The sequence below is a fragment of the Lethenteron reissneri genome, chromosome 34, assembly GCF_015708825.2.
Source record: "Lethenteron reissneri isolate LAM-NWPU_2019-01 chromosome 34, ASM1570882v1, whole genome shotgun sequence".
In the NCBI taxonomy this organism is placed as follows: domain Eukaryota; kingdom Metazoa; phylum Chordata; class Hyperoartia; order Petromyzontiformes; family Petromyzontidae; genus Lethenteron; species Lethenteron reissneri.
This window is the reverse complement of record NC_083812.1, coordinates 13,280,512-13,303,910: the sequence shown is the minus strand read 5'-3', so window position 1 is coordinate 13,303,910 and position 23,399 is coordinate 13,280,512. Positions and strand designations below refer to the sequence as shown.

The window sequence follows — 23,399 nt, the reverse complement described above, 5'->3', positions numbered from 1 at the left end:
GTAAAACCTAAGAGTATGAATCCTTGCAGTCACGAAAGCTTCAAATGTAGAACGTTGCTGGGTGGTTCATTGCGGCAGCCTTAAACGGGATTTTGTTTTCTTCCAAGGATCTGAGGGTTTTAAGAACGAGAATGTTCTGTATTCAAGTACGCTAAAACACCCTGCAGGAAGACACCACTCGGAAAAAATGAAACAACTCCCGTATTGTAGATGCACACCGAGCCCGTGGGTCCCCCGAATTTCCGATGGAGGAGTTTAAAGGCTCGTTTGATGAGATTGGTTTAGGCGAGCCTGAGCCAAGAGGGGCACACTATGTCGAAACGTGCCCAGAAAGTTCGCTTGTGTTTAATCAATGCTGCTGACATCATTATGCACTCCCCAAATTGTGCACATCGTGGGGCTGGCTAGTTGTGTAAACGATACTCGTGTGCGTTCTACGTGGCGAGACTGGTATACGAAGACGACGTCCTGTGTTCTTATCTATTTCGATCAAAGATGTAACGGTAAGTGTACGAAGTTTTCCAGTGATGTCACTTGCAGGGATTAATTTGTATAAAAAATAACTGCAGGAGTCACGCCACAGTGACGAACATCACGAGAAAACGCCTTGAGGTCGCTTTCAATTGTTTCTGCACATTGACGAAGCTTTTCAGCTTTGTCGGACAGCCTGAAGCACACAGCCCGCGAGTGCAGCTTCAAGGGGTGATCGGAAATTTGGCCTGCGTCTTCTCCTAAGGAATGTCTTTTAATTTTATTTTTTATTTAAAGCAGTGTGTTTTTCAACCGGCTACTGGGGGAGTTCATATTGGAGAGGATAGCAGAGTTGACGAGAGGCCTTAAGGGGGTCCTAAATGTGGATTATGTTTAGGCCTTCGCCGGGTTCTCAAAAGCCCTGACCACTACAAGACAACACCAGCAGTGGCAGGAGGAGCTCAACGCGCTGCTGCTGCTGCTGCTGCAGATGCCGCTGCCCCAACGGCGATGGCCACGTCGGCTTAAGTAGTCGGGCGACGTGAAGCCCCAGCAAAGGTCGACAGTCGATGCTGTTCGCCTGCCGAGATGTAGGCCTGAGGCTGGTCAAGCATTTGAGCTCTTTTTCAGAAGCGACCTGGCCACCAAATGATAGCTCAACGAAGTGGTTTATCACGTGGAAACGCAAAGCAGCCAAATACTCTAAATACACGTTTCTAAATGTGGAGGGAAAAACCGGAGGAACCGGAGAAAAAAATCCACGCGACCACGGAGAGAGACACGCAAACTCCAAATATACAGCAGGCATCAGGTTCGGGATCGAACCCACGACCTCCTGTATACCGGGCGAGGTAGTTAACATCTCACCACCGTGGAGCGACTGTGCTGGGGGGGGGGGGGGGGGCCCACTGGCCGTGAGTGGAGATGGCAGTAGCGCACAGATTGTGCTGAGTAGGCATGTAACCGTTCATATCCCCAGCGGTTTGATGAACTGTCAAAATTTTGGGGTTGCAAATTGATTTTGGCAAATCTGGTGATATATTTCACACGGTTCTTACGAATGTTGTTCACGCCCTGTTTTGTTTCTGGACTGTCTTGTGTTTACAGCTCTGTTCGCTTCATTAGCCAGCGTACAACACGAGAATATGAATTATTCCGAGCGAAGAGATTGATTCGAGACAGGGGACCGTGAAGGACGCTCATTCAGCCTTAATCGCCTCTGTTGAGCGGAATAAATGGAACTGAAGGCAGAACACTAGAATCTTATTTGTATAAGATTTGAATAAATCTATTCCCACGCGTATCATTTTAAGTTGTCTATCAGAAGCAGGAGAACCGATGCATCGTCGCATGCCTGGCGTTGAGAGACGGCGCCTGACAGGGACGTGCCTATTGCTCGTGTGCTCTATCAAATCTGATGAGCGGCGCTTCAATTTTCAAAGAGTAGATAAGCACACGGGACCGATTTGGCAGTGTCCGTCGGGAGCTGCCCATATCGTGGTGAAGATGTAAGGGTTCTAGATTTGAAGCTTTCGTGACTGCAAGGATTCATATTCTTGGTTTTTTTCGGTAAAGTCACGTAGGTAAAAAAAGAAAATTAATAAAAGTAAAATAAAATAAAAAATAAAATTAAAATCACGACGTTTCGGAGGCAACACAAGCTTTACTTGATACAGCAAGCGTGCTGTGACGGTTCCACCTGAAGACGGAAGCTTGTGTTGCCTCCGAAACGTCGTGATTTTTATTTTATTTTACTTTTATTAATTTTAATTTTTACCTACGTGACTTTACCGAAAAAACCCAAAAATAAGATTTAAGGGCTCTGGCAGGGAAGACGAAAAAAAGGGGTTAGGAACGGAAGGAGGCAAAGGCCGGGGACACGGCGAACGTGACAGACAAGGAATGCCAAGTAAACATTCTGCAGCGGGAAACGGAGAGAAGGCACGACGGGAAATGATTCGCACAGGGAGGTGGGCCCGATATGAAGTGGCAGAAAAATTACGATTACATTTACAACTCGGACTTTGCACACTGTGGGGCAGTGGGAGAATGGCGGCCCTGGCCCCATAGACAACGCCATTCAAGGGTTTATCAGGATTTTTAACGAGGTACATCGATGATGGATCGATGCACTGGAAATGGTGAGTCACTTTAAACCGTGATAAAATTAACGATGTCATTAAAAAACAGACGCGTCCTTGAACACAAATTGTGTCCTTTCATCTAAGGCACTCGGAAGTGAGTGGACATGAGGTTGTTTAAGGAAACAGGGCACACTCGAGTATTTGAGCTGCCTCCAGTCTTTGTCGGCGCTCACGTTTCACTCGTGTGTGTGTGTTGGCGTTACGGCAGCGGCTGCACATCGGACGCATTATTTTGCGTCGCGTTCTCTTGTGCCGAGTGACAATTGAGGCTGAACCTCCAGGGAGATATCGGGCCACCTCCCCCCCCCCCCATACCAACGTCTTTACTTGGGGGAGAAAGCAACGTGGTGGGAGAGTCGGGAGGCACGGGAGCGGCACGCGGGAGGTTTCGGCGAAGGGAAAGGGAGAGAAAGCGCACGGGAGGAAATCGACTTCACTCTGAGCAGAACATATCCGTGTGCTGAAAGTTTGGTGAATGTGAATGGCGGACGTTATCTCTTAATAGAACCATTTTCGGGGAAATTTAAAATTTGCACGCGTATGAACGATGGCACATTTTACACGTGACAATATCGTAGTGACACATTCTTTTTCGGCCAGAATTGAAATGATCAAGGAAATGGTAATTTAACAGATGTAAGCACCTCAATCATCTCAATTCAACTGGGAGCTTTGAGATGCTACTTAAATTCAAATTGCTATTCTTATTTGAGGAAAAGACCCCAAAATGGAGACAAGGAGAATAGGCAAGGCCCGAGCTCTCGAGTAACCATGACGACGATGACGACGACGATGATGATGATGAGTTCTGTAAGCAGCGGTTGATGAGTGGAGGTGTGAGGATTGTTCCTACCCGTTCCCCCTTGTCTCCCCTCAGTCCGGACGTGCCCTGGAGAGACACGGAGCAATACCACGGAAATACACAATGAGAAACGCGAACACACACGCATGCAAGAACACGCCAGCCGGACTTATAGTGGTGTCTGATTTACTATCTTCGGTGGTACCTCATAAAAAAAACCCCGCAAACGTTTAATTATTTATTCAGTTGTTGTTTGTGTGCCACAATAGATGGATTGAAAGTGGCGTGCAATCCCCACTCTCATCGTTGCCTTGCCCAAACACACTGTTGTACACTCTCTGGCATTTGCTCAATGTCAGTTGCTCTGCGACTCGCAGATGGCAGTGAGGCGGCGGCTCCCAAGCTGTTAGTTCTCTCCACTAAGTGTTTTTTGCCCGTATGCCAGGTCAGGTTACCCCTTCTCACACCTCGGAAGCTAAGCAGGTGCTTAGCTTGGACAGTGCTTGGATGGGAAACTACCATGCACAACAGATGCATTGGCTGTGGGGGCTAACGTTCCAGTGTGAGCAAAATCCATCGTTGTACTCTACTTCTATGCCCCCGCGTTTATGCGACCCGCCATTAGCAACCCGCGCTGGCCAGCCCGGCAAAGTTTGGTTGAACAACCCGCGTGGCACGGGGAAGGCCACTATCCAGCGGTGGGTTGACAGAAAAGGGGCTCTCCATGGACACGCATTAACGAAGACGAACGTGGGCTCCCATTATCGAGCAGGCGTGCGGCTGGATGTGCCGACAGGTGCGGGTGACCCTCACCTGGAGTCCGGGCATCCCGTTCCGGCCCTAGACAACGAGAAACACCCACGAGACATCGTTATTCGTTGGCAAGCCATTCGAGTCATTTGATCAAACCCCCGGTGGAACCATGACGATGAGGGGCTGGGTCACCCCCCCCCCCCCCCCCCCCACAACCGTCCCCGATGGCCGCTCGTTCCACCGCCGAGTCAACGGGCCCAGAGGCCGCCCGTTTCTCGATTGCGATGTTTGGTCAGTTTATTTATTTAACAAGTGCTTTTTGAATACTGGAGGAAACCGGAGTACCCAGAAGGAGAAAAAAAACCCACGCATACGAGAGGATGACACTTAAAGGGCCACACTGACGGGTTCACGGACCCTCTTGCTGTACTGCAATATTGTGGACACCTTGCGGGCCTAGTGGATTAGGGAGTTTCACAGAGCTCTCGGCGTTTGACCAACTCTTGCCTCCAACTAACGGAACACAGATGTATGTCACCCACGCCCGCTGCGTCACTTCAGGCTGGACTCAAACAAACCGAAGGGATTGCGTCGATTATGGACTCCGTAGCCTAAGGGATGGAGCTGATTGACCTCTTGAGGGTTTCTACTAGACTGCTTGAGGGTTTCTACTAGACTGCTTGAGGGTTTCTACTAGACTGCTTGAGGGTTTCTACTAGACTGCTTGAGGGTTTCTACTAGACTGCTTGAGGGTTTCTACTAGACTGCTTGAGGGTTTCTACTAGACTGCTCGAGGGTTTCTACTAGACTGCTCGAGGGTTTCTACTAGACTGCTTGAGGGTTTCTACTAGACTGCTTGAGGGTTTCTACTAGACTGCTTGAGGGTTTCTACTAGACTGCTTGAGGGTTTCTACTAGACTGCTTGAGGGTTTCTACTAGACTGCTTGAGGGTTTCTACTAGACTGCTCGAGGAATTGTACAACTGCAATGGCCATGCAAGTGCCTCTTGATGCAGCATCATGTAAATTATTTAAATCAAAATCAACTAAGAACTAAATGAAAACTATTTTTTATTTTACAAGTAAGGCCCACTGAGCTATATAGCTCTTTTCAAAAACGACCTGGCCACAAATGATAGCTCAAAGAAGTGGCTTATCATGTAGACATTTATAGCAGCCAAATACTCTAAACGAATGCTTCTAAATGTGGAGGGAAAAACGGAGAAAAATCCACGGGACCACGGAGAGAACGTGCAAAGTCTAAATATACAGCAGCATGCGTCAGTGTCGGGATGGGACCCACGACCTCCTTTATACCAAGCGATGTAGTTAACATCTCGCAACCGTGGTACGATCATTACCTCAACAACAAGTTGACATCATTAACCAAACTGGCTATCTGGGCTTCTACTAGAAATGAGAAAAAACAAAAAACCTCTCACATTTACCAATAACACTGCGGCCTTAAACGTAAAAAATATATAATCATTGACGTTTCGGGAAATGGCCCATCTTCATAGCACACGGCCATGGCCCGAAACGTCGGCCTTTTCTCATATTGTTTTCCCGTTTTAAGACCACAGTGTTATTGACGATCGTGTTGAGTCTTTTGTTATTTGTGCTTGTGCACCGCGGCCGATGCAGCAGCAGCAGCAGCAGCAGCGTCACCACAATAATTTGCCACTCGAAGTGAGCGTCGTTTCCACTGTGACTGCGCAATCACTCCACGCCCGTGCCGGGTGCATTTCAGACTCTAAAACGAAACAGAATTTCCTGGCAAACAGGAGGCATGGTAATTTCTTCTCGGCAATCGTAGAAAAGCCATCTTACTCTCATTTTACCTGAGCTGTTATACTAGCTGGCCATAAATGTCCCTTGGCCATTGTGCATTGTGAACGTGACTTCCTGCTCATATGAGCGTTGTGGCATCCGTTGCTCATCTCCCGTTTACAACCGTGAGCCAGTGGTGGAAATTCCCCATTCCCATGGCAGGGGACGAGTCTTTTCATTGTACAACCGCTGTTGACTTTTCCGCAAAGTGGTATCTATTTTATCTACCCTGGAGAGATGGTGGGCTGAGTAAACCGTCAAAGAAGATTGGAACTCGCAACACTTCGGAATGCGAGCAGTTTTCTCTACCGCTCAGCCATCCGGCTGGATATTGCGCTACCACAGCTGAGAAACGGCACCGCTGTTATGAATACAGGGAGACGTGATTATTGTAAATGTTACCACGTGTTGGGTCAAAGCGTATCGGTGTATCCATTACCGGCGCACGGGGAAAATCACCAAGGCGATGAAATGTGGTCGTTTCATCGTGAAGCGAGAATGGCCCACAGAGGTCGCAGTGACCGCGTCCAACCGACAGGCGCTCAAAGCCCGTGACCAAAACAATCTGAATCAAATCACCGCAATTCTGTCGTCAGACCTGGGAAGCCTGGATTAGTGTCTGGGTGGTTGTTATAGGGCAGCCTTAGGGCTCTGCTACCTTGTGGACAGCAGTGCAGCAAAATCTATTGCTGTACTGCACTTCTATGTTGCCAGGTCTATATGCTCCCTGCCTTCACTCACCCGCACTGAACAGCGCTGTGAAGTTTGATTGAATAGCCTCCACAACCCGCTTTGCATGGCGTGGCCCTCATCCAGCAGTGGACTGACAAAAGGGCTGTGCATCTACTGTTTCACAAGGGAGCGGGGTTGGGAGGTTCCTTGGAGGTGCGTGCACTCACGGGTAGCCCTGGCGGTCCGTGAGGTCCTATGGATCCAAAGTCTCCTTTCTCTCCCTGAGGAGGACGGGGAGGGGTGGTGGGAGGAGGTGGGGTGAGCGATGGAGAGGTACACAAATGGGTAAAGAGTCGAAAAAGGACAAGCGAAGGGTCAACACACTCAAGTGGTTAATGCACCACGTGGTGTTCACGCAGCAGGTCCGCAGTTACAAACTGGGCAGCTGCAGAAACGATGGATGAGAGTCAAACTCAACCAAATCTCACAGGTACAAATATGAATAATATTAATAATGATGACGATGAGTATTATTTATGATATTGAATCGCACTCAAGCCTATGACCAAATATTCTGGCAAACAGTATATCTAATCTTGTCAGATCCCGGAAATTAAGTGCTTGGATGGGTGACCGCAAATATGATAAAAATATATTAATATTTGTACCAATGGATCCTTGCTTGTCGAGTATCTGCCCATTCCTTAAATTCGACCTTGGTCTATGAGTGCCTCTTTCTCTATACAACAGACATTGATTGCCCAATGTTCTGTACGGCATCTGGAGATGGGGGTCACATTTAGAAGCTGTGTGAATCAAAACTGTACACATTCTATTCTAAATAATAATGTAAAAGATGTATCCACGAAAGCGTCACTAAGTCTTTAACGACTTATTTTTCAGGACAGTCTTGCATTTGTTTGTCTATCCAATTCCCTTTCGGTAAGTGTTTCTTCATGCGGGAGGAGCAAAAATATAACATATGAGGAGATAACACTCAAACATGTCTGATGGCTTCGCCAAAAAACAAATTGCTCTCCTGCAATCTGCTCACGTTTGTCACAGTCCAGCTGGTCCGGGAAGCTCACAGTTGCTTGTGTGATCCGTCAACCCTTAGCTTCCAAACCACTGGACAACATGTGGGTCATCGTGCCTGGCTAAGCCTATCAAAGATCATCAACCAGGTAAGGTTTGGTGCAGCATTTCTGTTGTTGTCTGAAAAAATGCAGACAATATTTTTTGTCCACTAATAAATGGGAGCCATTGCACCGGTTTTGTGAAGACGCAAAGGTGTGGGATCTCCTGGCTGATCGTGGCAGATGGTGGAGATTTTTTTAGCGTGTTTTCCTTGCAGGAGAGCACGATTCTCCACCTTCACATAAAATGCACCTTTCACCTGCGTCTTCAGCCACATTCTCAGAAATGTAATTTGATGAGCCAATTAAGGCGACACCCGATTGCCACTTTCATTCCACTCATTTTCATCACTTTAAACGGCGGCCCAATTAAGCACTTTAAAACGCTTCAATTTTGTGATCTTCAAGGCCATCGTTGTAATGAACTCTCTAATTTGTCAGCGCAAAGCCCCGCATAATAAACGTGCCTTTTTGCCATCAGAAAGCGCAAGAGCTTAGGAGCAGCTGGGCTAAATGGTGCCCAAGGTAAAGCATCGGCCCTCACCTTCTCTCCCTTTGGCCCCGCTGGACCGAGCGGCCCCGCTGGCCCGTTCGGCCCCTAAGCGAGATTGAGCAGCAGCAGCAGCAGGCAGAGACGGCAGGAGACAGAGAGAGAGAGACAGAGAAGGACCGAAGCGGGGAGACAAAGTGAAAGTGACTTGACATACCGCTCCGGCAACCGCAATGTCCTTCACCGCGTGACCCCTTACCCCCACCCCGCGGTGGCGCTCTGATTAAAGCCAATGCCGGTGGGGTTCAAACCCCAATTTGGAATGCGGGTGGCCACGGCCTGCAACAACTTCGAGGTCCCAAAACCTCCAGCGCTCAGGGGACCAGAAGGCGTCAACCTCGTTCGCAGGGCGCTGCGGGTCGGCGGCACAAAGCGGGACGCAACGCCGTGCAAACATTAGCGGGCGCTCATTAGGGTGTCGTTTTGGCGAAGGGAAATGTTTTTTTTTTCTCTCTCTCCGGAGCGGCTTTCGGCAAGGCCCGCTGCAGATTCACGTGCAAACGATGCATCGCACAGACCGGTGTGCGACTGCTGAGCCATCGGTCACTTCTACCGTTGTTGCTAAAACGCCGCCCCCTGTTTAAAAAAACTATTTAGACTGCCCTATACAATGCACCGGCCCGGTACACATATTCTGTCGATTATGCGGTGATGCTGCTGCTGTTGCTGCGTTGACAGCGGTGCACAGACACCAATAACAAACAAAAAGCCACACTCGTCAATAATTTAAAAATAAAATATATAATAGTTGACGTTTCGGGCAATGGCCCTCCTCCATTGCCTAACACGTCACCTGTTACACGTTTCCTTTTAGAGCAGCCTTATTGACGAACGCGTTAAGTTGTTGTTGTTACGTGTGCTCGTGCACCACCAGCAACATCACCGAATTATTTATTTTCATATTTAATAAATATTACAACTTGCACACACGAGCCTGACCTTCTCCCATCCAGTAGTGCATCGACACAGATTAATCATCTTTGTCATAATCTTCGTGCATTAACCCGTGACGTCACAAGGCAGTGTCACAGACTTGTTTAGTGAATTAATTAAATCGTTTATTTATTGCACGTGTTTCACTGCAACCGGTGTTAGCGATTGGCGGTTAGGAAGCCAGAAGCCATGACCCCCCCCCCATCTCCACCCCTCTCCCGCCCCCCGTGCTCTCACGACGGCACCGCCTGTAGCCTCTGGTGAGTTATTCGCCTCGCTGATGGACATTAGTGGACAGCCGCCTTATCACGTCCCCCCACCCAACCACCTCCCGAGGAACAGCAACCTTGAGCCAAGCGCCCCCACCCACCCACCCTGCCCCCACCCACCCACCCTGCCCCTCAGCAAATGCGCCTCGAAAGCTTCTGCACGTGGAGGGTTGCCCCCTGGTGGGCCGAGTAGGCGGTCTGCAGGTGGAGAGGGCCGTTCTCTGCACCGGGCCGCATCGATATTTTAGAGATTATATTTGGCTGCTGTGAATTTCCACGTGCGATGAAGCCACTTCGTTCACCTATCATTTGTGGCCATTTGCCGCTTCTCAACGAAAAAACAAGCTAATAGCTTAGTGGGGCTGTACCTGCTAAGATAAAAAATAGTTTAGTTTATTTGTATATATTTTTAAGTTGCTTGTTTACGTTTCCGACCATAGTTTGCACCCCTATTGCATTTTGCTATTGTTTGTTAATGTAACGTTCTGACCTTGCCCAACTGGACTTGTATGATAAAGAGCTTCATAGCTCATCGTATTCCTCCAGTATAAATATTCCGATTCTGACATTGTCACGGGGGCGTGATGTCGTCCGGCCATGGCGGCCGCTGTCCGTTCGTCTGTGCGTTGGTACGCGGCCGAAAAGAGCTCGCTCGTGGGACGAAGCCAAACCTCCATCGGTAGCGAGCGGAACCGGCTGCCGGCACGCACCGCTGACCGCCGAGGGTGGCACTCTCGTCCGCCTTCAACCCTTAAGAGCCACCCGGTGTTCATCAAACGGTGGGTCCGCCGATTTCTCGCCGCCAAAAATTCGGCACTGCTCCTCTGCTTGTGCACGAACGGACGCTGTTGCTCAGCGAAACATGCGCGAGGGGGTTTATTTATGTCCACCCAAGGCAGGCTCGCACGAAAGGGCGGATTGTGTTTTCGTCGAGGTGGCGGCTTGTGGCGGCTTGTGGCGGCTCCAGGTTGAGGCTACAAACTGGGCCCTGGGGCTTTTCAGTCTCGGGCGATAACGCGTGGAGGTTGGTTATTTCGGTAAACTGCGTCCTGAGATGCGGTTGCATCCAACCAGATTGTATCGTATCATTGTGTATCAACTGGATGCGCTGGCGGTGGATTCGTCGTTCGCGCTTTCTCCCGCCAGACGGGCGCTCGCGGCCCGCACAGCTTCCCAGGGTTATGATGTGTCCAGTAAAATAGATTTTTGCAGTCATGATACAAGCATCACATTGTGTGGGTGAGCGTCAACTACAGTTAATGGATTGTGACAATCAAATTGATGTTAGGAGAGGGTAAATCATTACATGCATAGAGTCTATCATGAGCACATCATTAACATCATCATCATCACTATCTTGACTTTACACCAATTCATGAATCCACCGACATGTGTAACCCGAGACTGGAGAAGTCACGGTGGCGTTTTGTAGGCTCCTAAACCGCGAGCTACGAGCCACCGCCGTGGTTTGGCAAGAGGCTCATGCTCACACGGACCCAGACCCCGACTCCCACTGAAGCCTCATCCGTCGGTCACAGAGCCCACCAAGAGTCTTCCCACCTCTCCATCCCTGCTCCTCCATCTCCTCCTCATCTACCATGCACCTCATGCTCACTGTTCCCACCAACCTATGACCCCCCACCCCTCCGACCCCCCCCCCCCCAACAACCAAACCACCTCCCCCCGCCCCCCCCCCGCCCAGCACTGTGCCAGCCCACTCACCGGTGGTCCCGGCAGCCCGTCTAAGCCCGAGGCGCCCTTGGCGGTGGGATGAGGTTAATGAGGGGAGGATGAGGAGAACACACGGAACCATTAGGGGAATGGCACGGCAAAGCAAGGGTTAATCCCACGACCGCGTGGGCTGGGGTGGGGGTGGTGGAATGGGGGAACACAGAGGTGTGCGGCGCGCTCTCACCGAGTATTCACTTAAGCATGGCACGTACGCAGCTCCATGAAATGCATTAATTCCAAAAGGACATAGCAGGTTTGCGCCAATCGGTGCCGATCACTGAGTGGCCGCCCTAAACCGCGGCCTGATTCGTTGTGAATTGGCTCCAGCGGCTGCCCGGAATGCCAGACCAGTCCCCGCGGCCCGCTCCCCTCGTGCCGCTGGAAACACCGCCACCACCGGCACGAGAGAGCGCGGACGGGGGCGGGGGCTAAAGGTTTCTCCTATTTGGATAGAAATCATGCACGGGTAACCGAGCGAGTCTTTCTAACAACTCCAGGTCTCACGGAGATGAATTATGGGTTTTTTTCTCAACTCGCCCGGCAGTCGTCATCGTTTTGATGCGACAAGCAATCCATCCGGCTCGTCATGGCGGCTTTTAGCGAGAGCGCGCTGGTCGGGTATAGCCGGCGCCGTTCCGCTGCGCGCCGGTTTGCTCAGTGTGAACCGTCTACGCTGGTGAAGGAGTGGGGCAATGGTGTGGGGGGTGGGGAGCGGGGATGAGGAGGGAGGTTGAATGAGTTGAATAAGATGAATGAGCACACAAGTAATGAATGAGCACACGACTTCAAAAACACAGCGTGGTGCGCTGGGTTGGGAGGTGAACTGCGACTCCCCCTTGAGGAGGAAGGCTGCCCCCCCCCCCCGCCGCCCCCCACCCATGTGCCGTGGGCCGGTGCCTCGTTAACAACGGGACGGGTCGGTTCGCTCAAGAACATTTACACAGCGCGTTGAGCGCGTCAGCGTTTCGAGGTCCGACTGTTGTCACCGGTGAGGTCGTGGCACGTGCGCGCGCTCTCAGCGCCCCGCCCGTGCGTCAAGAACGGCGTTATGTTAGCTTTTTTTCAAACCAACAATTTTTCAAACAAATTCACGGGTCACAATTATCGCTGCCGAATTCCACGCATGACTTGTTATTTTCAATTAGTTTGCGCGTTTATAATTTTCAGAAAACTTGTAAAGGGGGCGGCAATTGGAGGAGCTCTTGGCGGTTAATGATGCGATTAAGCTCCAACAATCAGTCGGCCGGCACCAACAGTTCAGGAGACAAACTTGAGATTGGGCACAGAGGGCGAGGGCGTGAAGACTTGCCGGGGTTGGGGGGGGGGCATCTGTACCTTCACCACGATCACAAAGACCACGTACCGAGGCCAGCGAGGTTGGGGGGGGGGGGGGGTGCGATGGAGCTGCGCGGGCAGCATGGCCGCCACGGCGCCGTGTAAACGGATCGTGTGATGGAATGGTGGGTGAATGTCACAGCGGTGTTATGATCCACTCATGAACAGGGCAATGTCATGCAATTCGGAAATTCTATAGCCGGCTTCAGGGAAGCCGTGCCCACACCTCCCCCCCCCGCTAACACCGCCACCCATAATGAAAAGCAATGTCCCCCCCCCCCCCGCTTCCCTCCCGACGTTTTCCCCGAATTCAGCGGCAGCTCCTTGGGGTGACCAGGCAGGAACTCGAGTTCCAGCTAATGAAGCCATCCTGGCCAACGCCTCTGACGCCTCCACCCATCGCCATCGCTGCCAAACTCTTCTGCCAGATCCCGCAGCTGTCCCACAATGCACCCCTCCCTGATCTCCAAGCTGTGCTCGTTTACATTCCCACTCGTGGAGTTTTACACTCGGGGCTTTGTTTTATGGGTGGCATTGTCACCCACCCCCCAACAAAACAAGTCCTAGAACCGCCACTGCCCCATGTGTCCTGATCAGTGGTCAGTGCGAGGTCCCCTGGCTCAAGGGTGGAGAATCGGCTGCAGCCACTAGAGGGCGCGCTCCGCCCGGGCAGACCCTCAGCGCCAGAGCCCTTCACGCCGGCCCAGCAGCCCCCACCCCCTCGCCTGTCCCACTCTCGACCGGGCCGCACTGAGTATCTCTGCTTCCCAGGACACCAGAGCAGAAAGACTTCCCCCACCCCACCCCTCTCTCACCCCATCCCCACCCCTCCCTCACCCCCTCCCTCACCCCCTCCTTTTTGATCTTCTTTATACAGACGTACACACACACACGCATGCAATTCCCTACAATATTAATCTCATAAAGGTGTCTCATCTATATTGTTCAGCGTAAAAGCAATCATATCCATGTCCTGTTTCGCCTCGCCCACTAAATCCAGCCCCCTGCCCTTCTGATGCCGGTGGTGAACGATGCAAGAGGTGCGTTGCGGGGGGGAGGGGGCGCAGGGGGGCACGAGGGGGGGGCGTGGTGAGGGGGGTACTGACTGGGAGTCCCATGGGGCCCCGGTCCCCTTTGTCCCCAGTGTCACCCCGTTCCCCCCGCAATCCGTCCATCCCGGCGTCTCCCTGTGGGTGCACACGTTCACGCGTTAGAGAATCGCCTGCCTCGGGGAGCGCCGAGAACGGCTCGGAGGCTGCGGAAGAGGAGGAGGAGGGGAGGGAGGCATTGGGGAGAGTGAACGGCATTGTGACACCACGTTTTCCAGAGGTGGCAGTGGCCAGAGACAGAGATTACATTAGAGAGATTTCGTGAGATTTTTGTGATCGGTTTTGAACGAGCGTTCGAATTTTGGCATGTTCCCCAATTTTTGTGAGAATCTGCCCGACTGCTTCTCTTTCTGGGCCATCGCCATGGCAATCGCTTCATGGGGTGGTTTTCATCGTCCACCCCACGTTCCATGCGGCATCTTCTCAAAAATAACGACAACGAAAAACTCCCATTTCTTGGAACGTCGAAGAGGCTTTCGGGCGAGATAAAAGAAAGATCCTTTAAACAAAAACACCACGTGAAATCCAAGCTGAAGCTTTATCAGCTGGGGCGACTGGAGAAAATAAATAAAAATAAAATAAAAACGAGAACAGTTACAAGCAGCTCCTCTCTTCGGCCTCCCGTCGTGTCAAAACAAGCCCCGGCCGCGGCACACTGAGATTCACTTTGGCCACGAAACGCCGATCCTCAATTTCAACGTACTTTTCCCCCAAACCCCAACCTTTCAAAGCCAAAAAGTTTAATTATCGACGGACGTTCGTGGAGTTTCTGTCGCCGTCGTTATTTGTGCGTGGGCACCACTGCCGTCACGGCGGCGGCAACAACCGCAGCAGTAGCAGCAGCAGCACCACCGCCAAAACGATTTGTTCAACGTTGTTGTCCACGCAGCGCACAGCGCTCGCGTAAATCACCGTCAATTATTATTATTGGTGGTGTTGTTGCTCCCACGCTTGCGCTCGCCAAAAGGGAAAACGGCACAAAGAGCGTTTTCAAAGCGAAACCTGCAGCCGATTACGGAAAGGGGCGTGCGATTATTTAACATTTTGTCTGCCGCTCTGAAATTCGCGTTTTACAATGTCTTAAAGGGTCCACCGGGACTCACCTTGGGTCCTGGAAAACCTTGCAGCCCCTAACAGAAAACAAAGGGAAATTATCATTACGGCGAGAATGGTACCAGAAGTGCGAATTGCATGACAGGAATTGCACGGAATTTTGTGGGCTAATAGCATACTGATCAACCCATTCGGTGTACCCGTATTATCGTACAGGGAAATTTTATTTTCACTTCCATGCGGCGTACAGCCATTTCCATACGGGCAACACATTTTTTTGTCTATTTGTTCGTGTTTCTCCCAATGTGATGGGACTTTGCAGGATGAACGTTGCGATGTATAAGGGCACGGGGTGACCAATACGGTCTGAATTGGTCTGTAATAAGGTGGGCCACTGATAAGGGGTTGACAGGTATGTAGCAGTCCTCGTATGGAGGGCCGACGAAGGGCAGCCGTTTTCCCAGCAAACCACGTAGCGAGTTATTGGAAAGAACGCCGCCTCCGGGAGACATTACGGTTTTAACGCGACTATAATTAATGATTACAACTTCGCCGTTAACTTGCGCACGCAGCAGCGTCACATCCAATCGGGCAGGTACCCTGGGAGATAAGTAACTTTGGCACCGCACACTTCTTCTCCTGCTCTATATAGTTTTTGCAAAACAATGAAGTGTAACAATGATTCTTTCATCATCGCCATCATCATCATCATCACCTATTCACTGCCGGATGAAGGTCTTCCCAAGCTGTCGCAAACTGTTCCTGTTATGAAAGTATTTTGTAATAGCGTGCTGGTATTTCCCATCATCATCAGCATCACGATTGCCGACGGGGTAAACATCGCCAAGGTGATTCATTTCGACGTGGATCCAACCACTTTGCCTGCGTCACTAAGTCTCCCTCCGAGTTGCTGGATTGCAGATATGTGCACTACACTCAGTACAACCTCCGCCCCCCTCCACACTCTGCGCGAAATCCGCACGCTAAAAAAAATACATCCTTTAAAAAAATATATATATATCCTTACGCGGTGTTGTTAAACGTGGAAGTGACACAATCGCTTACCGTAGGCCCGGGAGGACCGCTGGGGCCGGGCAAACCCTGGAGACCAGACATCTATGGGAGTAGCAAGGGGGGCGTAAGCAGGGGACGGGAGAGGTAGAGAGGGGTGGGTGGGATTGGGGGGGGGAGACGAAAGCAAAAAAAAAGAAGATTGTCAGAGTAACTAAACGGGCCAAGCGAACGGTTTGTGACGGGTGTAGCATTGCCGTCACGTGGCCGCGTCTGCAACACTGCAGGTCGAGTTTCACTTTGCTCTGCCAGCCGGGCTAGTCGCTCTTAATTAAAAACGCGGGGAAAATATTACACGGCTGTGTTCTGCTGCCATGGGGGGGGGGGGGGCAGGTGTTCCCACGAACACGACGTTGAACAACGTTTCGTGAACGCGCCTAATTACCGATTACAGGAGCCCCCATATTTACGTGTGTACGTTTAATACGCCACGAATGTTATGTTTTTTCTACATCCAAAAATGCAACCGGCACCGTCGCCACGTCGCGCCATTGCGTAGGACTTTTAATTTTATTTTCTTCTCGTGTTTTTCGAAATCTAAAACCGGACCGCGTCGCGGGTTCGAAACGAGTCACGGTTACGCGAGTTTCTTTGCCAAGGCGAGCGTGGCCCTCCACCGACAAGGCTGTGGCGGCCGAGCGCTGAGTGACAAACGCGACTTGCCGCCTCCAGATTCGAGAAACTTTTCAACTTCTCCCACATCACCGTGGGGCAGATAGCCCCGTAGGTGTCCACTGCACATTTCGTCCTTTGGTTTCACTTTCTTCTCTGTCTTTTAGTGCCAATATGCTCAAGTAGTGGCCACATCTTGCTGGCACCAATCTGTTGATGTCGTCGTCAAGCCACTTTGTCTGCGAGGTCTTCATCTCTTTCTGGTTCCTTCCATTTTTCAGAACAGCATACTTTCAATGTTCCTGTTGTTGTCTATCCTACACGTGTGTCCAGGTAGTGCCAGTTTCCTTCTCATCACTGCCTGCATCATCAGGTTGTCTTCTTCTATGTGCAACATTTTTCTTACTTCTCCGTTGGTCACTGTTTGGGTCCAGCTTAGACGCAGTATGCTGGACCCAAAGAGCGACCAACGCTTCTCCCACAGGGACAGGCAACTACTCTTCATAATCATCATCAGCCACGGTCGATCCACTGCTGGATGAAAGCATCCCAAAAATCCGCCACCATTATCTCGCCATCCCACAACTCCACGCTTAGCATCTGCACACGCGTTTGTTTCGTCGCTCCGTCTCCTCGGTGGGTGCGCTCGGATAATCAACTCCTACCGGTGGTTAAATATTCTCCGTGTCTTGATATATTCCAAGATTCAATGGCCACGGGCAGCAGTGCGAGGCCGCTACCTGCGCACTGGTGGCGTTACGCCGCCACTTGCCCATCAAGGGCGCCACGTGCGACCACCGTCACCGGGACTGCGAGAGCGTCGCGCAGTTCAGGAGATGTTTGTTCAGGCTGCGGGGTCCCCAGCAATCCACTCACTGAACATCCAACAAAGGAACCAACTGGCTTCTTTCTCCTTGAATCAACAGCACTGCGTTGCACTTAGCCGCGTGAGAGATACACGTGGAAGAAGCAGCTGCCTCCATAATGAGTGGGACATTAAGGAGTCTAGGCCCAAATCTGACTGCGGTGAAGTGCAACCCGTCACTCGCATCACATGGGAGTCTATGGGTCTCTATGCGAGTCGATGGGTCTCGATGTGAGTCTAAGGATTTCCATGTCAATAAAATGGAATCGATGCGGCCAGCCTAGATGCCATCAGAAGGCTTCTCCAACCTCAACAGATGACATTCATAGACTTGTCTGTTGCTTTTCAAGTGCCATACTAAAGAAATTAGACACCACAAGGAGTCGGGAAGTACTGGGTGGAGCTGTGAAAATGTGGTTCTGTGATCAAGGGAGGGAGAGAGAGAGAGCGAAATAAACCTCAGAACTGACACTGCTCCAGAATTTTCGCCTCTCTGCCAGGCCACCCGGCGTGGCGATCCTGCCATTATGAAAACGCACAGAAACACTCGCGAAAAGCTGCGGTATTTTTTGCAGATTTTCTTTTTTTACGGAGCATGAGCGGTGGATTCAAGTCATTCTTCTTACTAACATTTATCGTTACCGGAAGGAAAAAAAAACACCCCCACTACGCTCACAAATTTCCACGGGCTGTAATTATTCTGTCCAAAACAAATATTTGCGTTGCTCCACTGTAAGACCCTGAATGCGTGATTGCCCGTTGTAATGTACAACGCACCAACTAATGACTTGTTCAATTGCACAGGGTTCTGCTCTGAAGGCCAAACAGTCCGAAGCATTCCCTTGCTCGTTCCACTGTGAAACCAGGCTTCTGCACCCCCCACTCGCGCCCCCCCCCTCCACTGCCCCCGCTGGGAATCCTCAGACCTACAGGAGCAGGCGACTGACCCGTGGGTCGGGCTCGAGGTTCCACAGCTGCGGCGCCCACCAGCGGCGCTGTACAGGTCGCCACGGTGCCTAGGAGATGTTAACTACCTCGCCTGGTATACAGGAGGTCGTGGGTTCGATGTAGATGCCTGTGTATTTGGAGTTTGAATGTTCTTGCCGTGGCCGTCTCCGGGTTTTCCCTCCACATTTAGGATCAAGTGTTTGGCTGCTACAAATGTCCACGTGATAAGCCACTTCGTTGAGCGGTTATTTGTGGCCAGGTAGCTTATGGAAAAGAGCTACAGAGTTCATTGGGCCTTACCTGGTAAAAATAAAAAATAGTTTCAGCATAGTTTTAGTTTTGTGCGTGGTGGTTTAAGTATTTTGGCATAGGTATTGAAATATTTTTCACGAATCCAAATATACCTCAGTTCCCAGCAAGTCAGATATGTGATGGTGTACTGTGTTGATAAGTGACAAGCATTAGGACGGCACAATTAACATCACGCCTTGAATGCACGCACGTTGAACTTCTTTCGCACCGTACGTAGCCAACCGCGCTAATCGTAGATGCAGACCACCATCTCCATGAGAGCTGGCATCATCATCAACAGCCATTATCTTTCTACTGCTGGATGAAGGGCTCCTCAAGCCATCACCATCCCCCACAGACTTGTGACCGAGATCCACGTAGCCTCCTGCACACGCGCTGATTTCATCGCTCCGTATCTCGGGCGTGTTTCCTCATCTTGGCTGTCACTCCATCGTAAGTCTCGACCACCACCCATCGTACCGTCCAGCGATGTGTCCTGCCCAAGCCCAGATACTTTTCCCGGCTGTCAATATGACAATTCTAACTTGCGTATGTTCTCGACTCTACGTGTTCCTCTTTCTGACCCTCGGTGTGCTCTCGAGCGAGCACCTCTCTCTCTAAGCTACTCTGACCGCACTTTAGCTGTCACTACAAATTCGTTGGCGATGTCCACGTTTCTGGTCCAAATATCAAAGCAGATGACGTGCAGCGATTGAAAACTTTATTCTGTAAGGCGCATTGGTGTTTTTGCTTTTCTGCGTGGCACTGCAGAAGCACCAAAGTCCCTACTCTGCACAAAAACACACACACACACTTTCCATTGCTACCACATTCTAGCTAGATTTTAAGTTTTCGTTACTGCAAGGATTCATACTCTTTGTTATTTTCGGTAAAGTCATGTAGGTAAAAAAATAAAATAAATTCAATCACGACGTTTCGGGCGCAACACAAGCATCCTTCTTCAGGTGGGGACAACTTAGCCCGAAACGTCGTGATTTAATTTATTTAAATTTTTTACCTTTACCAAAAAAACCAAAGAGTACACATTCTAGCTCTGCAGTAACTTACCAAGACCTACCAACTGACGCCTACAAGCCAACACAATTTAAAAACACCCTATATCCAGTCATGACAGCAGCAGGCAGCACACACCACTCCCTACTCGCCACCTCAAACACACACCACCCATTACAACAAACGCATACACACACACACGCTCATTGCTACACACACACACAGAAACAACACTCATCACAACACGCGCTACTTTTCATCGTGAGCACACCACCACTCATCAATACAGACACACACACACATCGGTCATTACTAATCACATACACACAACCACTCATCACCGCACAGACACACCATGACAACACAGGACAGGACAACACGCCCCACGCACCCCCAAGTTATTTGTTTACCGTTTCTCCCATTCTGTTTGCTTGTTTGTTTAATGTGTTTGTTGATTTTGCTCGTCAGCTTGAGGGGCGCTTCAGCCTGGCGCTGTGTGTATGCTTTGGCTGAAGCGTCTGGGATTTTAAAAATCTTTACAAGTCAAAATTCTACGGAACCCATGCCCGACTCCTCCCCCCCCCGACTCAACGCATGACATTTCGTTTGTCATGAAGCAATTATCCCTGCGTCCCTCACGAGGGAACGGGTGGTGTGCTGGATAATTAGGCCCGTGAAACTTACCACGTCGCCCAAGTCTCCCTTCTCCCCTCTATCTCCCTTCTCTCCCTGCAAGGCAGCAGCAGCAGACAACAATCCAATATTATTCATCACACTCGCCGCAAATGCTGCCAATGTGTCTATAACAAAGCTACTGTGTGTATATACATGAATGTGTTTTTTTTAAATAAAAATGAATGAACTATTTAAACAAAAATTATCATTAACAACTCTGTAAAAAAATATATTGCCAACAGGGCCAGAAAAACATAAGGTCAGCCGCAAGCTCACCAAATTGAACTCGGCTTGTAACAGCGGCTAATTGTAGCCACGGTTTTCCACGCTCGAAATAAAACTCACGACTTCAGCCGGTTCCCCTCCTGTGCCGCGTGCGGCGGCCGGGGCCATGTGCGTCTGATTATGCGTTTGGCAGCGTGCGTCGAGCGAGGCTTCCAGCGTGCGTGTGTGCGCGCGCGTGCGCGTGTGTGTTCGCTACTTATCGGTGAGGCACATCGTAATAAAGTGAATAATGAAACTATAAAGGAGCCCTGCCGGTGATTAAAAGACGGGCCCCGCGTGCGGCCATTACTCACGAGGCTGCCCCTCTTGAGCGTGTAATCTGCCGCTCTCTACAGTAAAACGTCTCCAGATGCTCCCTGGCGGTGAACGAATCCCTGATAAGGGCTCTTCAAATCCAGCAATTTGAAGGATAAACATATCGCGGGAACATTTGAGCAAAATAACCATAACGTGATTTACCTGCTTCCTTTATGATTTTCTTTTTTTTTTTAAAGCCCTTCTCCTCTTTCGGGTTTCTTTGTGTGTGTGTGGGGGGGGGGGGGGGGGGGGGGGGGTGTTCAGGACATGGAGGGCCCACCGGCGAAGGTCGGCAGGGTGCCCATGGAGGGGCAGCCCCAATGGGTACTCGTGACCTGGCCCGCCGCCCCCCCCCCTCTCTCGGGAACGCGGGGGGGGGGGGGACCCCATTGTGGGCTCCCAGGCCAGAGGCCATTATTTCTCATCTTCTCAAGCATTCAGCTAATTTTGGCCTTCGTCTGAACTAAAGACGCCTGTGTTCTGGCCAGACATCGGGGTGAATAGACTCGTGTTGCTCTCGAGAGGTGGAGCCATTTAGGCAGCCGAGCGCTGGGCTGCGGCAAGTGTTTGCGTCGCTGTTACGGCAACATACAAATCCGAGTCTTTCTCAGCAAGTCAGTCTTCCTATCCTTTTAATGACTAAGGTGGTGCATTATTTGGTTTTAACATCGGTGTCAGCAGAAATAGTGGCGGTCGGGCTTGTCCGCGTGGTAGGAGTGTTAGGGTGGTGGGTGGCCTGTTCAAGTTGTGAGGCGTTAGAATTGTGGGATGGTGAGGTGGCAGCTTGCTGGGGTCCTGGGGTGTGATGTCTACGAGTTGTTTGGGTGGTGGGTTGTAGGGGAGGTGGGTTGTTCTTCTTGGTTCTTTCGGTAAAGTCACGTAGAAGAGAAATAATAAAATAATAAAAATAAAACATAATAAAATAATTATCACGACATTTCGGCCACAACGCAAGCAGCCGTCCTCAGGTGAAGAACAGGTCTGTCGGAAAGACAGCGTCGTGAGAATTATTTGATGTTTTATTTTTTATTATTTTATTATTTCCCTTCTACGTGACTTTACCGAAAGAACCAAGAAGATGAATCCTTGCAGTCACGAAAGCTTTAAATCGAGGTGGGTTGTGTTATGAGAAGGGGCGTCGGGATGGAAAGTTGTTGAGGTTGTGGGGTTACGTTGTGATGAGTTGTTGGGGTGTTTGAGTGGCGTGGGTTGCTGGGTGACGTCATCGCACACTCACATGGCGCCCAGGTAGGCCCGGAGTGCCTGGCATCCCATCGGCGCCCGTCAGCCCATCCAGCCCCTGCGCACACCGCACGCACGCAGCTCTCGTTACCTCCTCGTACCATTAATAGCCCCGGCAGCCAATTGGAATGTGCAAATTAAAGTCTGCTGCCTTTGAAAGCAACGACGTGATGACAATGAGCTCATGCTAGAGTTGTTCTGTCATCAGGCACCGAGCAGAATAACCATGACAGGTGTTTAAAAAAAGAAACACAAAATTCCAGGATTGAAATTTCACCGCTCATGTTGGCTTTGCACCATTACCAATCAGAAAGACTCACATGGTGCACAGTACTTTCCGATTCATGATTTCATCGGGTGCGATTTCTTTGGGGAAAGCGTTGCCTCCATAACTAATCATAGGGCAAACTGACGAAGCCATATGTTTCCTCCGTTTCACCAGGGATGTGAATTGGACCCCGAGAGTGTGAACCAGGGCTCATGGCCACCTCCGGCTGGTGTCACCAGTCCCAAACCATGGCAGAAGAGCAACTGCCTTGGTCCAAGGCTGTAGCTTAAAAATTGCAAAAGCGATGCCCAAAGGCCATTGACAGAGTGGAAATGCAGTTAGGAGGTGGTGCCCAGGACTGGTTTAGACATTGCTGACCACTGATTTTAGTTGTGGCCAGGTATCAAACTCAGCTGGCTTGGATTCGTAGCTAAGTGTGCTAACCACACGCCAACACTCCCACCCGTAAAAGGCCTCTTGACTGGTTTTAAAAAGAGACAATGCATCTATTTATGTAGCTGAGCATGCGATGCTGGCCGGAGGAGGTCAGCCAAGGAAGGACTTACCGAAGGCCCTGGCAGTCCCAGCTCCCCCTTGTCTCCCCTGGGCCCCGTGTGCCCCGGGAGGCCAGGGGGACCAAAGTCCCCTTTGAGCCCCATGGGCCCTTCCTTGCCGGGAAGCCCCGATTCTCCTGGGTCCCCTGTCTTGCCACGTGGGCCCTGGCAAAGAGAACAGCGTCTCTTTGAGGCCCTTCTCACCTCGAGCAAAATCCATTGACTCAGAGACTCATTTCTCAAAAAAAAATTTGATTTGGGTTACGGACAGACAGGAGTAGGTGGCACGCGACTAGTAGCCTACAGCCATAGTTGAGAGGCACTGTCCAGTGTGTGGTCATCCAGAAGAGACCAATACAACATATAACGACGCATCATCCGATACACAAATACGAAGGAGACATCACAGCCACACACGACGCTGCTCCTAACGCGGTTGTCTGGCTTGACCACCTGAATGTGAAAGTGCGGTCGTTGCTCTGCATGTACA

General features: G+C 50.6%; 1 protein-coding gene across 1 annotated transcript in view; it reads right to left on the bottom strand.

The window, feature by feature from the left end:
• LOC133350698 (collagen alpha-1(XIII) chain-like) overlaps positions 1-23,399 on the bottom strand; it is a 116,152-nt gene that overhangs the window by 13,956 nt on the left and 78,797 nt on the right. Inside the window, exons 31-41 of the mRNA XM_061565341.1 lie at positions 22,922-23,074; positions 22,083-22,145; positions 20,273-20,317; positions 15,853-15,903; positions 14,838-14,864; positions 13,732-13,812; positions 11,282-11,317; positions 8,352-8,405; positions 6,899-6,952; positions 4,231-4,257; positions 3,469-3,504 (exon numbers count right to left, since the gene is read on the bottom strand). Coding sequence (XP_061421325.1) covers positions 3,469-3,504; positions 4,231-4,257; positions 6,899-6,952; positions 8,352-8,405; positions 11,282-11,317; positions 13,732-13,812; positions 14,838-14,864; positions 15,853-15,903; positions 20,273-20,317; positions 22,083-22,145; positions 22,922-23,074 — 627 coding nt within the window. The remainder of the gene's footprint in view (positions 1-3,468; positions 3,505-4,230; positions 4,258-6,898; positions 6,953-8,351; positions 8,406-11,281; positions 11,318-13,731; positions 13,813-14,837; positions 14,865-15,852; positions 15,904-20,272; positions 20,318-22,082; positions 22,146-22,921; positions 23,075-23,399) is intronic.